This window comes from Hydractinia symbiolongicarpus, chromosome 6 (genome assembly GCF_029227915.1).
Source record: "Hydractinia symbiolongicarpus strain clone_291-10 chromosome 6, HSymV2.1, whole genome shotgun sequence".
NCBI lineage: Eukaryota > Metazoa > Cnidaria > Hydrozoa > Anthoathecata > Hydractiniidae > Hydractinia > Hydractinia symbiolongicarpus.
In genome coordinates, this window is record NC_079880.1 from 30,803,113 (window position 1) to 30,820,372 (window position 17,260).

General features: G+C 35.9%; 1 protein-coding gene across 1 annotated transcript; it reads left to right on the forward strand.

Annotated features, from left to right (window-relative positions):
• Positions 1-3,873: 3,873 nt before the first annotated feature.
• LOC130648118 (SUMO-specific isopeptidase USPL1-like) lies at positions 3,874-15,432 on the forward strand. Its single transcript, XM_057454142.1, has 7 exons — positions 3,874-4,966; positions 5,093-5,209; positions 5,637-6,229; positions 7,033-7,161; positions 8,845-9,011; positions 10,601-12,937; positions 14,665-15,432. Exons 1-6 carry the CDS (start codon positions 4,847-4,849, stop codon positions 11,467-11,469), a joined length of 1,995 nt encoding a protein of 664 aa, XP_057310125.1. The 5' UTR covers positions 3,874-4,846; the 3' UTR covers positions 11,470-12,937; positions 14,665-15,432.
• Positions 15,433-17,260: the final 1,828 nt, after the last annotated feature.

The following is a 17,260-nucleotide window of genomic DNA, read 5'->3' on the forward strand; positions in this document are numbered from 1 at the left end:
TATCAAATAGCTTGCAAGAACAAACTTTCGCGAACAAAGTTTTTCAGAAGTTCCAACTTAGAATTTCTGAAAAACTTTGTTCGCGAAAGTTTGTTCTTGCAAGCTATTAAGGCATAAAATTTCTTAAAATATCCTAGATTTTTACTACCTTGCGTTTAAGTATTTCAAGATGTTGATCTGAATTCGAATAATAATTTGAATTTTAAAACTAGCCAACATATCGACCCTAATTTTTGGCTCTTCTATCCCCATATTTGAACATGCCAATTACATCGCTGTATAATTTGCCGTTCACTTTATGTACTACACTTTTCGCGACTTGTTTTGACCCCTGGGCATTGTTGAACTCGGGAAGGGGTGTAAAATTGTTGTGATCAGCAAAGCGTTCCCATTAAATACGCATGCTCACAAAACGAACTAAAAACATGGTTGTCGACCGCAAAATGGACGAAGGAATATATAAAAGTACTGTTGTTTCAACTTTATACTTGATTTGAGTAAACTACTCTAGCTTCTCAATATAAACGAGTGTAACTCTAATGTCACACCTTCCGTTTAGGTTTTCACAAAATCCTTTTTGTTGCATCGTTGTGTATTGAGATCCTCAAATAACAAGAATTTTACATAGGAATTCTATCAATATTTATCATTTTTATGCTCCAATTAACTGCCATTTAATATAATGTTTTGATTTTTATCCAAGACAATGGCCTTGAATGCGCATTTTAGGGAGTATGTAGCCATTGTCGGATCAGGCTTAACATTATCAAATTTTGAAAAAAGAAAACAAGGAACTTTTGAGAAAAATAAGTGGCATATTTGTATTTATCAGCAAAAATTATATGACATAGGGAATTTAGAATACCAAAAGGATTTATTGTAATTTAAAGTTTTAAATTTTATAAGAGTTTGACCATAATATCTAACTGCAGTGAAAAATCTTCACTGCAGTTAATTTGTGTGGTCATTTTTTTATAAAACATCGAAAGTTTGGCTACTAATAGAGGCAGTTGTACTTAGTGTATACTTTAAAATTTGCGTGTTTCCATAAATTTTGGTCCTGAATTTAAATATGTTAGTCATTTTTGTTAAAAATGATCAAAAAATTTTAAGCATGTTAAGTCGGATCAGAGAATAGACATTATACGCAATTTGAGAATTAGGATACCATCTTTAATTTTCTATTGCGGTGGGGCAAGTTGGACTTTGAACCCTTCGTTATTAGTAACGAAGTATAGATGACTTTTAATGTTTACATTTTTACGGGATTCTTGCGCATGTGCAGAAAAAATCAGAAAAATCGACTGGCAAAAAAATGCAGACCATAGGTGAAGAAAGTCAAATTATGGTTAAAAACTTGTGTACTGTGGCTATTAGCATCTTTAAACTGATATATGATCTAAATCTAAACTACATGCAAGCTATATTCTAATTTAAAGATCAAAAGATGCCTCTAACTAAAAATAAAGTTTGGAATGGACTGGACTGGTCCACGACTTACTGCCTGAATTATTTTGCCTGTTGATTTGCGTAAGAGGTGTTGGTATTATAAACAACATGCATCACAATGAAAGTCACGTATCTTGGCAGGTTTTTGTTTCAGCCCTTAAAATTAGAATTTTTTTATGTCGGCTGAAAAACTGCTGACGTGAGATACATTTCAACTGATTTGCGTCGGCATTGCGTCGGCAATATTTTTTTGTAGTGAAATTTTTTTAGCTGGCAATAACTTTCGTCATTCACTTTTTATTAGGGCTAGACCTCTCATAATTCGATGCATTGATCTCCTAAGATGACAAATGGGAATGGAGGGCAAGTCTTATTGACATACCTTCCTATCTTTGTTAGGTTAATAGTTCACTGCCAACTTGCTTTTTATGTTTTGAGATGAACTCATCAGGTTAGGGCATCATTAGGTTGTATATCGCAGAAGTCGCTGGTGACATGCTTCGAAAATGCTTGTCACCGGCACAGTTTAACATAAAGCAAAACTGTACAGGAGACTCAATTGTTAGAGTCTTCGCAGAACATCTCTCTTAACAAAACTGTGGGCAGGGCTGACTTATTGCCTGCTGTGTCGTGTGGGATAAAGAACTTCTGGACTTCTTTTCAATACAATATACATTGTTTTCGATTATTATTACAAATCAAATGGTACCACAGTATTTCAGTAGCCTGAGTGATTTTAGTTAGTGATAATGGCTTAACTTACTACAAAATCTTACTACAAAATTATTTTGTAGTAGCAATGAGTGGGAGTAGCTCAAACAAAATCAAAATTATTGTTATTTAAAAATTTCACAACCGACGCAACTACGGTTTCTTCGTATTTTACGTCGGATGTGCCGAATGCAGACGCTAATTTTAAGGGCTGGGTTTACATTTAGGTATCAGTTTTAAATCCCAGACCTTGCATTACGTTGCTATTCGGGAATTTCAAATTTGCTACAAAACAAGACCAGGGAGCCTTAAGATGATGTTGACACAAACAAAAGTAAAAAAATCTCAAGAAAAGCTGCAAACTCTCAAATGTGCCTCTTCTTTTTAGCAATTTTTTATGACCTAAAATCTAATAGTAATAAAAATCTAATAATAATTTTAAATCAGATGAGAATGATCACAGCCTTTAAAAGTGTTCATCAGAATAATTGGCCAAAGTAAATATGCAATGGATACCATGACATAACACAAGGTTGAAGAAATCCACCGAAACCCAGGATCTTCCAGAATAACTATTAAGCTCAAATTGTACCTTGATTTCAACTTTTCCTACTGCAACAAAACATCATAAAGGCACTTGGACAAAAAAATTCACAGAAATGATTAATATTGTTGAAAGACATTTTTATGAGGTGAAGGGTCTGAGACAAGAGAGGAGTTGAACGTCCTCCACCATACCTTAGTTTAAAGGGGCGATTGTGGAAGTCCCATGAAATGCCACATAGTGATGGTGTCACTTTAAAAAACACCCAGTCTGGTCTGTGAACGGTTGCCGCTAGGAAGGGCATCCACCTGTAAAATAATGCCAAAATTCTTTATTAATGGCCGTAAGAACAGTTGATGAGATAAACTGCATAAACGGGGCTGGAACTCTAAGGAGTGAAGCGTGTGTTTCCCAGCATAGGTTGCTGGTTTGTGATATGATCTTGAAGAGTGTTAAAGAACCCAAGGGAAAGTACAGGCCCCGTCGTAAAGTCTGGAAGCTGAAGGAAGAGATTGTAGCTGGACAATTTAGTGCAAAAGTTCAGCTGTTTAACCCACAATGGTCAATGTGATAGTGACAATGTTGAAAGTACTTGGACTACTTTAAAGAATTGTCTTCTAGAAGCTTCTGATGATACCTGTGGGTGGACGAAAGGACCAGCTAGACATAGACAGACCTGGTGGTGGAATAATGAGGTTGACCAGTGTATAAAGGAAAAGAGGAAACTTTGGAAAGAGTGGAAGTCAGGTGGTAGTAAGAATATTTACTTAGAAGCTAAGCGTCGTGCTCGTACAGCAGTGTATAAGGCAAAATCAGAAGCAGGGAGAAACAGATTTGCAGATGTGTTAAGAAGGAAAGACCAGCGCAATGAGGTATTCAAGATAGCAAAGCTAATGAAGAAGACTAATCTAGTTGTAGGTGAGAATTGTATACGTGATGAAGGTGATGATACACGATGGCTCGTTAGAGATAGTTGAGAACTTCTGTTACTTAGGTGATATGTTGGGCAGTAAAGGGGGTGTTGGAAGAGGTGTTACATGCAGGATAGGTTCTGCTTGAAAAAAGTTCAGAGAGTTACTTCCTTTGTTGACTAGCAGAGTCTTGAAATTTGAGGTAAAATGTAGGTATTCAAGATATGAGGTCTGTGTAAGAAGTGTTATGTTGTATGGTAGTGAGACATGGGCAGCGAAGCAGGAAGATCTTGGCCGTTTAGAAAGGAATGATATGAGAATAGTTAGGTGGATGTGTAACGCCAGTCTGAGAGACAGAAAGAGTTCAGATGAGCTAAGAAGCAGGCTAAGTATCTGTAGAATTAAAGATGTTATCCAGATAACAAGATTAAATTGGCTGGGTACTTGGAAAGAATGGAGGAGGATAATTGGGTAAGAAAGTGTAGAGACTTAATAGTTCCTGGGGCAAAGCCCAGAGGCAGACCGAGAAAGACTTGGCAGGAGGTTATAAGGACAGACTTGATACAGAGGAAGTGGAGTTTAGATCTAACACAGTCTAGATCAGATTGGAAGAGGGTCATTAATATACCCCGTCCAACCCATGCTAGCATGGAAAACGGACGTTAAGCCGAGAATGATGATGATAATGATGAAAGACATTTCATTCATTTTCATAATTATTTTTAGAGATAGAATTTTCCCACTTTTCATAAAAAATGCTCCTCAGATAACTCCAGCCTTTCTAATTCACTTCTGCACTCGTGTGAACAAAAAAAGCAAGTAAACAAGATATGTCATCAATTTTTTCCCAACATTGAATGTGAACCAAAAAGTTTTAATTCATGCAGAAATTAAAATATCTACAATAAGCCTTGTTACGCTTATGCTGGTATATATGGTTGTGTTTTGGAAAATCTCACTCAAATATTTAAAAATTAAATATTTTTTAGGCTCTTTGTTTTCAAATATGATGTCATTATCTGTGATTGAACATTATTTATTCTTAAAAAACCTAAGGTTTTAGCAGACCCAAAACGCTGTTACTAGTTTGTTACATATAAAATGTCATGTGACGAAGACGTAATAAAAACAATTTTAAAGAGTGAGAATAATTTTTTTTTTTTTTAATGAAATACTAGTGTCTACTCTAATTGTCATGTATTATTTTAGTGTATTTTAATAATACTTCAATATGGTAATGATGGCACTTAACCGATATTGCAGTGATTGCATGAAAAAGGGAGAATTTTTACCTCTTCGGTTCGTAATGATGAATATCAGTAGTGGTGTTTGGATTTGTCCTAAAGATGAGGTTTGTGTGGCAAACCCCTTTTTAAATGCTTTTAATACTTTCATTGGTTTTTAGTTCTTAAGTTTTTTTTTTGTTTTTGGAGCTGTGTTATTGAGTAAGTGCTGTAGACATTTGTTTTGATTTTAGTGTATATTTCCAATGAACTCTTCATTATTGATGGATTATATTGAAGATAATGTGACGTCAGAGAGGGTGTTAAGATTGACAAGGCCAAGTGTGAAGAAAAATTCAATGAATAAAAAGGTGCACAGATACTCTTTTTTATGTGTTGTTTGTATTGCCTGTCTGCTCACAAAGCCTATCAATACGAAAATAACACTCTAACAATAAATCGCTTGCCTAAAGTTACAATAATTTAGACTGGATGAGCAATCTGAATAAATATAAGTTTATAAACGCATGTTTTATTACTTTATTACTTTATTCTTGTCTTTTTTATATATTTTAGTTATTTTTTAATGCAAATAATAAGAAAGGTAACATTGATTTCCATGTGAGATGAATTGATATTACTCAGCCAGAAAAAAATTGTGGAATTGGTGGAGCAATTTATGGCTCAGCTAGTTTCTCAACTCCCAGAATTGAGCAATTCTTTGCGTGAGCAAGAGCGATCACTCTTCCCTTATTGATTGGTTTCTGGCTAACCAATTCACTGTTGTCCTTCTTTTAGCTGGGGAATACACCACCAGGAAAACTTTTATCAGAGGACCAATTGAAACCATTTGCAGAGATAAGTCCACAATGGTCATATTCATCTAGAAGTTACACATCTGGGGAAAGCTCTTCATCATTAAAATCAAATGAAAGTAATGACAATGTTAGCTCTAAAAAGTCGACAATTTCTTCTGATATAGTACTGCAACAGGGACCACATATGACATATCCCTTGTGGGAAAACGATGGTTTGCTATGTTGGTTAGATGCAGCATTAGCGATGCTGGTGCTTAACACAACATTGCGGGAAACTAAGTCAAAGGATGAAACCTCCCTAGTCAATCACCTTATAAAGGACTACCAAAAACTGTTAAATGCGTTTAATTTGCATGGCGTGTATACACAGGTGCGTCCACAGCTTCGGGAATTACGCCAATGCTTTTTAAAATTCTTGCAACCAAAACTGTTGTCCAGTGATGATCAGGATGACTCTCCCCTATTTTTGTTGCCGTTCATCCTGAAAGCAGACGAAAAACTTTATGCAGACTTAGAGGTTGATTTTACGTGCAGATTTCATTGCAATGAGTGTGGATTTGAGAAGACAGATGGGTAGGTATATCTCCACGCTTATACATGTTTTCTTTTAATCATAAATTTTGATGTTGTCGAAACTACCAATTTACCACGAAGAATGAAAGAACTGCAAAAAACAAAAAAAACAGCAAATCAAACAATTCATATTGTATTAAGTGCAAACTATTTTAGCCGGAAGAAATGTCAGATGCTGCTACTAGTGCGGCTCGTCAAGCTATCTCGCTAAATATAGCCGTTTTGCGTGTTTTAGAACTCTAAATATGTGTTGTCTTCCAGGGCCTTTGCCCCTGGACCCCACCAGGGGCTTACAGCAGCCCCTGAAATCCATCTGTTTCGCCAACTCGCTTCTCTCGTTGATTGTCACTAAAATCTCAAAATATACCACTATACCTAAGCCCCCCACTTTAGAAGTTGCGGCGCCGCCCCCGAATGTTGTTATGAGTTGAATACAAAAGAAACAACATGCTGTACACTGCTGAAATTTTCTTAGTTCAAATTGCCATCATAGAATTACTCAAAAAATTTCTAACATAAAAACACTTGTTTGCTGAAAAAATACACCATACGTTTGTGCAATGTTCTGAAAAGAACAGAAAAAAATGTTCCAGGCCTAGAATTTTGATTATTTTTTTTCTGTGGAAATGTTTCTCACTGGGCCTGAATCAGATAATATTATTAAACATAGAAGGGGGATTAAAATTATGTAAGGAAGAAACTAAATCAATTTGATTGAGCCCATTGTCTGACGTCGCCACACAGATTTTTGAAACTATCCACTGTACAACTGTCATGGTACTAACACTGCTTATGCTTCTTAGGTTCAACAAAATGATCATATCTCTTCCCAACTGCAATGAAGATTTAAGCTTCGATGACAACATACATTTTTCAAGAGCGTGCTACCGTTGCTTCAAGGCTGGCCAAAGAACACAATTTCATATCAACAGGTAAAGATTTTTTTGTTTTCTTGGAAAGAAGAATTAACCTCTAGGACAGCCTTCAGTTTTAATAAATCTTACCAAGTAGAAGGCTGTTTTAGTAAAGGGGGGCACAAACCGGCCAACATGTTGGCCAACATTTTGACCAACATCGACTGACCAACATGTTGGCCGGTTTGCGTTAGGTGAAAACATGCTCAAGAAGAAAAAAAATCTCAAAAAATGTTGGCCAACATTAAATATTTAATAGATGTTGGCCAACATTTCCGCCAAAATTTACATGTTGGTAGCATGTTTGTCGGTTTGCGCTGGGTAACCAACATGTTGGCCAACATTTCGACCAACATTTTAGCTTTCGAATGTTTTAATCATTCATTCGTCCATTACTACCTATATCCGCATAAATACGCTCATAATCAGGACCAGCTATAGCCAATAAGAATATTGATAAACTTTTCTTGTAGTTGAAATATTCAGAACCAGTGCCAGGCGGAGGTCTTATTAGGATATGCTTTCCATCAATAGCGGCTATGCAATTGGGAAAGTTCCACCTTGATGCAAACTTCTCAGATATCTTGTTGCAATCATCTACACTTGAAGGTATCTTGATATGCTCTTTTCCAATGTACTCTGTGATCGCTTTAGTAACCTCATCAACAATATAAGATAATGTTCTTTCAGATACTCTGAATTGGAAACTTAAAGACTTATAAGTTTATCCTGTCGCAAGGAACCGAATGGTGAGCACTAATCTTTGAGCTGCTGAGATTGTTTGATGAGCTCCCATTACACCGGATTCTTTTGGTGTTATGTGTGGTTATGTTATGTTATGTATGGTTCGATGAGAGCAAGAATCTCTTTAAACGATTCATAGGTCATTTAAACGATACATAGGTCATTATCATCATTTCCCTGTAACTTTTTGTGTCTTCAGCCAGTAATTCCTGTACTAAGTTTGTATACAGCCCTTTGCTGTTTCTTCTTCGAACCCATTTTCTTGTCGGGCCACGTCTTTTTTGTCGTCGTCATCAAGCCATACTTCTTCATTGGAAGTCACAAACAAATGAATGAACATTTTGTAATGTTAGCTACTTGTTTTTTTAAAAAATATACGCCAACGCAAACCGTACCAACATGTTGGCCGAAATGTTGGTCGAAAATGTTGGCCGGTTTGCGCCCCACTTAACATTTTTGCACTGTTAATACAGAGCTGCTTTCGAAAATATTGCATGATAAAGTAGAACGTAATGACATACCAAGTTTTAACAATTTTATAATATTTTTTTGATATTTCCAATACAGAAGTTGTAAAAGGTGAAAGAAACTGGGCTTAGCTTGTCATTATTTCTATTTGCAAACCTTTTTGAAATTCAAAGAAGGCATTTATTTATTTGTTAATGTTACTACATTTTGTATAGCTGCAGTGTCCCGAAAATAAACGTCCGCAAAAATCTTACGAAATTTACAATTTGCGGAATTAGTAAAATTTGTAATGAATCATATTTTTCTAAAAATCTCTTGAACGTTATTTGTGTTGTCTTTGATGCGGAAAAATTAGTTTCTATGACTTCACAAAACGAATTCTTAGAAATTAAGAAAATAATTAAGGCCAGTGTTAAGACAAGTTGTAATGCTAGCTTGGGTTTGCTGAAACTGCTTACTACTGCGAATTTTACATTTTTCCTACCTTAGACATCCAAAAATTATGTTCGTCCATTTCAAGGAGGGCGTGACAACTCGACAATTTTGGAATGAGTTCAACTTTACAGGTCCGGACAACGATAGGTACATTGTGACACAAATTATACAGTACCTACACAAGAAACGACACTTTGTTTTGTGGTCTTACAGTTTTGAAGGTAGGTGCATACTTTTTGTTTGTTTGTTTTAAAGCATTGTTTTGATCTCGCTGAGAGAAGCTTCAGTTCTTGTGTGTGAAACGGAACTGCTGTTCTCAATGCGAAAAGAGAGAGAGAGAGACCTTGAATGATTTGTGTTTTGTCCGTTGATGTGTGACTTGCAATGTGTTAAGATCTACTTTTTACATCGCAAATGGTTCTGTCCAAGAATTAAATTTTCCGACGAACCATAATGTTGGTGTAAAATAGGCCTTACAATGCGAGTAAATCTGAGGATGTGTATATAAGAAAAGCCCAAAGTTTTTAAAACGGTACAAGCTGACTAACTTGTAGAAATATCGATTTATAGCATAGGCTCACTACTAGATACTCATATTTATGACTCATGTTAAACCCTCCAACAGTCTCCATCTTCGTTACTTTGTAACGGGAAATCTTCCAGTGAAAGGGCGTAAATTGCACTCAATTGTGCAGGCGTTGCGTTTGCGCAGGATATTGGGAAAAGTTTTCGCGTCTTCATTTGAGAGAGCGCATACTGCTCGACTTTTGAAGTTTATACATTGGTAAGTTTGACGTTTTATCGATACTCGGTATTTTCGTCATTTCTCGGTAATTTTCAGTTTATTACGTTAGGGCTGATTCCACGATTAATATTTTGATCGAAAAATTTCTAGAAAAAATATTCGAATGATAAATTCCACACACAAAACGCGCTCTTTTTTATTCACAAGTAAAAATGATGAATTTCAACACACGACAACTTTTTCTAATTTGTATTCATCGTAAACAAATGGAACGAATAAATCAGAAATACTACAAATACACTTGTTTATTGTCTACTGTTCTCTATTTTTATTCCGGTCTTGAAATGAAATTATTAAATTGATATACTATTTCTTCCCGCTTAAATGAAAGAAAGAACGACAAGAAGAGCAATAATCAAATTATTATGCTTTCTAAAGTTTCTGCGGTAAACATGTCGAAGTATGGAACCGACACCATCTCATTATTGTCTATCAGCAATTTCTGCGCCTTCTGATTGGATAAAAATACTTTCTCCTTTCGATTTTCAATACGAGATGAAATATTTCTACTCACTCTTGAAAAGGAACAAAAATTCAAAACGTTTCTGCTCGAAATTCTTCGAGCATAATGTGACGTGAAATCAGCCCTTTATCGAACTTTTCGTTTTGTCTTTGTCAGTAAATAAAATCCTCACGTGTTTTGTTGTTTTTATTTTTTAGATATCTAAAGAACGCATCAAGAACTTCAGGAAGGCTTAGGTTAATTTTAAAGGGATATTCCCGACCCCTGAGTATCCGTGTCTGTCTGTAAAGGAAAATCTCAACCCTATCCTCAAGTCTGCATAGGCAGAAGACAAACAAATATTTTGTGCGTTATCGCGCATGAACATTAAAAGAAAACGTTTGTCGCTCCTGCCTTTAGACAGCTATTATTTCTGCTTTCTACCTGTGTACGCGGATAATGGTCATTTTCTAGGTCCGCAAATTTGCAAAGTATATGGTAAAAGCCTGCTTGTAAGTTAAAGAAGTATAGCGGTGTCTCATTGTGTTCTCTGTTTCGTATAGAAAAATTATGGCTACAAGCTGACGACCTGAAGGAACATGTGGTAAATTTTAAGTACAAACAGCCAAGATGTCGCCCAGAAGAGGTGCATCTTGTTATTTGGGAGCGCTTGTCTGTGTTGCAAGCGGTCATCAAAACAAAGCTAAAAGTAGCTTTACCAAAACTTGAATTATCGAGTCCACTGGATTCTCCGTCTGTGTATACAATGTTGAGTAGAAGATTTGGTGCAAGTCGTTGCTCGAGCAAGACAGCTTCTATTGTGAGTAGTGATGGACTGACTCCCTTACATTCTCCTTCGGGACTATCGAAAGTTAGTTTGATTAAAGGCATGCAGAACGTGCCGAGGTTTCAACCGTACATGTCGAAGCAAAAAGGGAAACAAAGTTTGAATAAATCTAGTCAAAATCGAAAAGATACCGGCAGCAATAAAGTTAAACTAGAGTCTGATAGAAATAACGAGTCTGCAACTGAAAGCACTAAGGTCAGCAATTTTTCATGCACTTCTTCGCTTGTTTTGACTCTTTCTGAAGCTGTCACAGCGAGTGTACTAAGCAGTGAAAAAAGCAGCGGCGAAACCAACGATAGTGTTATCGCAATGAGCGTAACAAGTAGTTCTAGCAGCGAAACAAACGATATTAGAGCGTTACCAAAACGAATAGATGTCGATACAACAGCAGTGTTGAATCGAGTGAAAGACATTTTATCCGTCGAATTTGAAGAAATGGATATATTTCCTTCCAAAGACGAGACAAAAACAATTGAATCTAGTGACTCATATGAAAATGATGAGAATGAAATTGATTTTCAAATGGGAGGTGTTGACGTAATTAGCGATAAATTATTGGACGATATATTAGATGGAAATTTATGAAAAGTGTTAGCGTACGCGCGGAAACCGGCCTAATGTGGGGAAGTTCGATCGATCACTGTCTGTTACTTGTCTGTTACCCTATCCACGTTTTTCTTTGAAAAAGGGTTTGTTCTTTAGTGCAAAACTTCTTATGATAAAAGACTCCCACAGGACAAGTATTGCTCACAAACGATAATTCTCACAATATGAAAATTTTCAATTTGCATTATTAGATTCAGATATTCCTGTTGTATAACAAGCTGTTAGTAGCTGTGTAGAAATATCTCTCGTTTTTTGTAGTCTAATTTTCTTGGTGCAGAATCAATCAGAATGAAAACAAAATCAGTCCCATATGCACCCTTTTATACGCCTCTGAAATTCGTCCGTCACAGTTAAAAAGCATTCAATTTTTGGAACCAAAAGTTTCGCTGGTTGATGTTTTTTGTGTTTGCCATTTTTCGCTTTGCGAACAGTATCTGATAAAGTGAGAAGTCAATTACAATCATTTTTTGCTAATTGGTTAATCTGCTAATTTTATTAAAGCAAAAGCGTGTTAAACCAAAGGGGCCTGGACACAAAGAACTTATAAGTTACAACAATAATCAAACTGCCAAAAAGAAAAAGCATGAGCGGTTATTAAGGATTGTGTATTTTTACTTATTGTTCATAATTAGAAACAGCTGGCTCATTAAAAACAGTAATTAGTTATACTTGACCACGACTAAAAACACGCTTTATTTTTTGTTTGCAAAACATATCAATTATATATTCATATTTGTTAATATATTTCGTTAACATCAAATCAACTCGCGGTGATTTGTTTAACTTCATTAACTTTTATCTGCCTCTGTTGAATATTAGACATCTGTTTCCGAGATGCAGCCAATGAAAATCGACTTATTGTGTATGGTAACCAATGGAATCTTTCAAGCATATAAATGCCGAAACGTTGCAATCAAAACAATACCACTTCTGAAAATAAAATATACACTTTGAATTTGCTTGTTGTTCGGTAAATTATTAATAGAACGACCTGCACTCTGCCGTAGATATTTTAACTAAATGTCAACACAGCTGCAATAATCTTGTTTTACCTCCACGATGAAGAGCGACTCCCATGCTTTATCGCTTAAGATTTTTAAGCGGTTATTTAAAAAAGCATGCAAGATTGTACAGCTGTTGTTAAAAAACACATTTGCGGTTTTTAATTGAAGTGAAAAATGTGCAACGTATATTGATTCACTCGACGCTGTTTTTCGCGCTGGCAGATGGCGAATAAAATACGAGCGCTATTAAAAAATGCATGATTAGATATTAAGCGGGCTTATTGCCACGCGATTGTTCTAATAGAAAGATGTATAAATAGACATTAAACTAAAATGGAGCATAAAAAGCATTGTGAGGCGTATTTATTGAAAAGAGATACACTTGTTTCATACTTTATAGTTCATTGCAACGAGTAGGTAAAAAGATTTGTTTCGAAGAGAAGGTATGAGTTATTATGTTTGTAAAAATTAAACTGATCTTGCTAACAAAGGTGGACGTAGGTTTAAGTCGGTTTGACCAGGTACATTGTTTTAGCAACTGTATCAACTAATATGAGATAGTAGCATACGATCGGCCATATTTTCGCCTTTTGATACGAGAGACGGCGAAAAATAGTCTGGTGTTATCGTTGCTAGATTATACAAACACGTCATCAATGTACATTAATTTATGCGATCAAACGTCATCAGTGTACATTGAATTATGCAATCAAACTTTTTTATAACAAGAACATATGGCTTTAAAGATCCAAAACTATAGAACCTGATAAGACTATTGAAGGCTTTGTCAATAACAAGAAGTACTTAATTACGCCTTTACATTTCCAAAATGGCAAAATAGAGAAAAATTAAGGATAATTTAAAATTGAAGAAAAAGTAAGAACATTTTAAGGCTTCCCTTAAGTTTAGTGTTCATGTAAAGAAAATATAATGCAGTAAGCAAAAGAGAGCAACAGAAAGTATACATTTTCGCTGTCTTTTTTCATATCAACATACAAAATCCCTGGGAGCGAGGGTGGTAGTAGCAAAGTATTAACATCACACACATAAATTCAGAGCTGCAATCGCGGATAAAATTAATGACACGTCCAGGTGAAAATTGTCTTTCCACACTGTGATGTGTCCAAAATTGCCCGAAAAAAGATACAAGATGCCCTGGGGACAAGGTTTCCCGAAAAGTTGTCGCTTGGGTTGAGCTCGGAGAAAAGGGTTGAGATATAAGAGGAACACAGCGTATCAGCAATTATTGACAAAATATATTTTCAGCGTCTGTTTTTTATTTCGTCCACAATTGGAGCTAAACGCAATCAACCTCGTTTCCAGGGTCTTTTTTCTTTCTGACAATTGCGAACAGCAAAAAGAAATATTTCTCGACAGTGATTTTTCAAGAACTTTTTGGCAACAGTTAGAGAACGTCCCAAGATTTCTATCTTTTTCCTTATAAAAAGAAAAGTGCGATAACAAAGAACAGAGATAAAGTCGCAGTAGCGATTTTTGCTCGTGAGTAGCAGTATTTGAGTGCCTCTAATTAAAATTTAATGTACTTTCATCTTTAACATCGCCCCCAGGGTCTGTTGGGCTTTTATTATTTGGAAGGCCTTGTCCACGCCGCCAAATATATGTTGTTTCATCTTTCAAATGCAAGCCTTTGTTTTATCACTGCAGCATTGCATTTAATACAAAACTATAAATAAGGTACAAAGCTCACGAGTGTTTTGGCGCGTAATTCTTCATCATATACAAACCGATGCCTTTTGAAGCCTGTAAATAATTCTTGACAGGAAGTCAATTTTAAAAGAAAAGACTAATACTCAATGTTGGACAAATACTCACGAATTTTAAAATATTCACACAAAACTCATTCTCGTCCCCTGGTCCTCTTAGCTGCAATATTAAAAAGGCAAATAGGCCCTGGGAACGAGATTTTACAATACTATGTTATTACTTCTACGAGGCTGTCAATTTCTTTCAAAGAAATGTTTTAAAATTGAATAGTTTTTATTAGTAAATTTTTACATAAAAAAATATTATAGAATGTCCATAAAATTTTAAAGATTTAAGATTAATGATACTCACAAAAATAATTTATAGTGGTCTCACACATGGATTAAACACACTCAAACCTTTGTAAATGTTATGTGATGGTGAAAGTTTTTTTTGTTTTTTGTAGAACAATGGTTTGGAAGGAGCAAAAAGATCGAAACAAAACTAACGTATTTTCATCGTCTCAAAATTATCTAGCATCAAAGTACTACACACAAACAGAACACGATTATACAACTCGCTATTATACCCCACCGCAAAAGCACAACAATAAACCAAGTAGTCATCATTTTAAAGAACAATCTGGCATAGTTAAAGCAATAGAACATAGACTTTCACTTGAAGCAGAAAAAGTTCGATATTCTAATATTTTTGACACTTTAAAAATAGACTTGGAAAGCATACAATCTTTTAACGAATTTGCGAGACACTTACACAGAGTAAATCCAATTTGTAATCCGGATGCTGTGGACACGGCTGATAAGCTGGTTACTCTACTGGGAATATAATAATGTCTTATAATCAAGGTGTTACGATTTCTCGTTTACCCAGACAAAAGTCATCGAAAAACTTCGTTGCGAGCCATGGTTAGTGTTACCAACCAACGAAAACACTTTCATAACTGAAGAAAGCAATTTTCAATCCTACCCAGACACAAATGTAAAGTGACTTTCGTGACTACCAGCAAATTTCCGAACATTTCCGATTATCTTGATATATATTATCAGTGATCAGTGTTTCCCACGAAATTTCACGGGCTGTGTTCAATTCTATTTATCGTTTGATAAAACATTTCTAGAAATTTTAACTAGTATATTGTATGGGATACTATCACAAGGACCATTAGGTTTTATTTTAGTTACCCTTAAAAAAATTGTCAACAAATTTTACTGAATCCACTTTTCTTCTCGTATCACGCTAAGTTTACGTGAATAGAATAAGAGAATTATTGAAAAATGATCCATCTCTATTTTATCCTCCTACAACTATAGGAATAATAGTTGGAAAATTTTAGCTCTATCTTGAAATCGAGTAACCAACGTCGAAAATGCGTTTGCTGCATTTTCCACCATACCGCAATATAGAACACTCCGCTCCACTACCGGAAAGGGCCAAAACAAAAATACCTTTTAAGGAATTTGGATCTAACCAAAAAACCTAAGATCAAGTCCTATGTCCGGTGTGAACATTGAAAGCGTTTTACTTAAAGAGAAGCATGTTGCTTAGATAGCTTGTGGCTGTGATCTTATATATATATATAAATATCGTCTCACATAATTTCCATGGAAAAATCTCTGTTGTCACAAGTTAGACATTCGTGACAGAATTTCTGCTTTTTTTTATTCCGTATGATGCTGCAAATAGGTTTACAAAGAAAAACCTTTTTGAATATGGCAACTCATTAAGTCTCATTCATGATACTTAACCCAATCCTGTCATGTGGATCTTACAGGATAATTATTGCGTAATTTCAAAATGGCGCCTGACTATTCTAAACAACAAAGCAAGTAGTCATGGAAGAAGTTTCTTAATTTATTTTACCAAAGTTATTCACATGATGCTGCAGGTTTTTAGATTTTTCCTATTCGAGAGATAGAGAAATGTTCCTTCTGGCGCAGTCGCGCACGCACACGCGCACACGTCACAGGCAACCATAACAAATCCCTGATAATCCAGTACCATCCAGTACCATGCCATGCTTAGCGGGGTAAAGTCCCTACCATACGGTGTTGATTCATGGAATTCAAGGGGTAGGTCCCTATATAGTGCTGACGTCATCAATGCTGCAAATAAGTAAAAAATTCTAGCGCACCTGGTAGGGGAATTCCTTTTTGATGACGTCATCAAAAATCAACGCGTGCAAAGTAAAGAGGTGCAATCTTCGGACTTTGTTGAAATCTGTATATATAAATGAGTTGGTTTAAGACGCAAGGCCCATGCAACAAGGCTGTTTTCATGTACGTGCCAGATCGGTTCAAGACGCAAGACATGTGCAACAAAGTTGTTGAGGAGAAGGCCTATATGTTAGAGCATGTCCCCGAAAGGTTCAAGACGCAGGACATGTGCAACAAAGTTGTTGGGGAGAAGGCCTATATGTTAGAGCATGTCCCCGAAAGGTTCAAGACGCAGGACATGTGCAACAAAGTTGTTGGGGAGAAGGCCAATATGTTAGAGCATGTCCCCGAAAGGTTCAAGCCGCAGGACATGTGCAGCAGCATGTGAAATTCAAAAGTTATCCTACAACCCTTCGGGGTTATAAGATGAAATCAAAATACTACTATACTACTAATGTGCATCAACTGCCAATCAAAATTCGGTATATTTGGAAGTGCAGTAGTCATTACCCTTATAGCTGACTTAGGCCTCTCTCTACCACTAATGGCATTGGCATTATTAAAAGAATCAGAGAAGGAAAGGGAGAATTGGTGGAGGATTCAAGACCTAAGGTATCGTCTTGATGCCTTATAATCATAATATAAATGGAACAATGTAAGGACTGTGAACGTATGTTGGATGTGTACGACAGATACACCTGCGGGCGTCGGTTTGTAGTAGATGGTAAAATGTTGTGTTGGTACTGTTATCAGGAATACGTCACGTATAACGGGGGTGGTTGCGTATGTACAATGACAAGCAATCCCCTGAAGTCGTTTGAATTACAATAAAGAAGATGCTACAATTTGAGAATGAGCTTGTCAACCCTAAATTATTGTACTCGTTTG

What these genes read in the sequence shown, in the direction of transcription:
- LOC130648118 (XM_057454142.1), top strand. Translation starts at nt 4,847, where the DNA reads ATGGTAATGATGGCACTTAACCGATATTGCAGTGATTGCATGAAAAAG. An exon ending in GGATTTGAGAAGACAGATGG is followed by an intron (nt 6,230 to 7,032) that starts GTAGGTATATCT and finishes TATGCTTCTTAG; the next exon opens with GTTCAACAAAATGATCATAT. An exon ending in ACACAATTTCATATCAACAG is followed by an intron (nt 7,162 to 8,844) that starts GTAAAGATTTTT and finishes TTCCTACCTTAG; the next exon opens with ACATCCAAAAATTATGTTCG.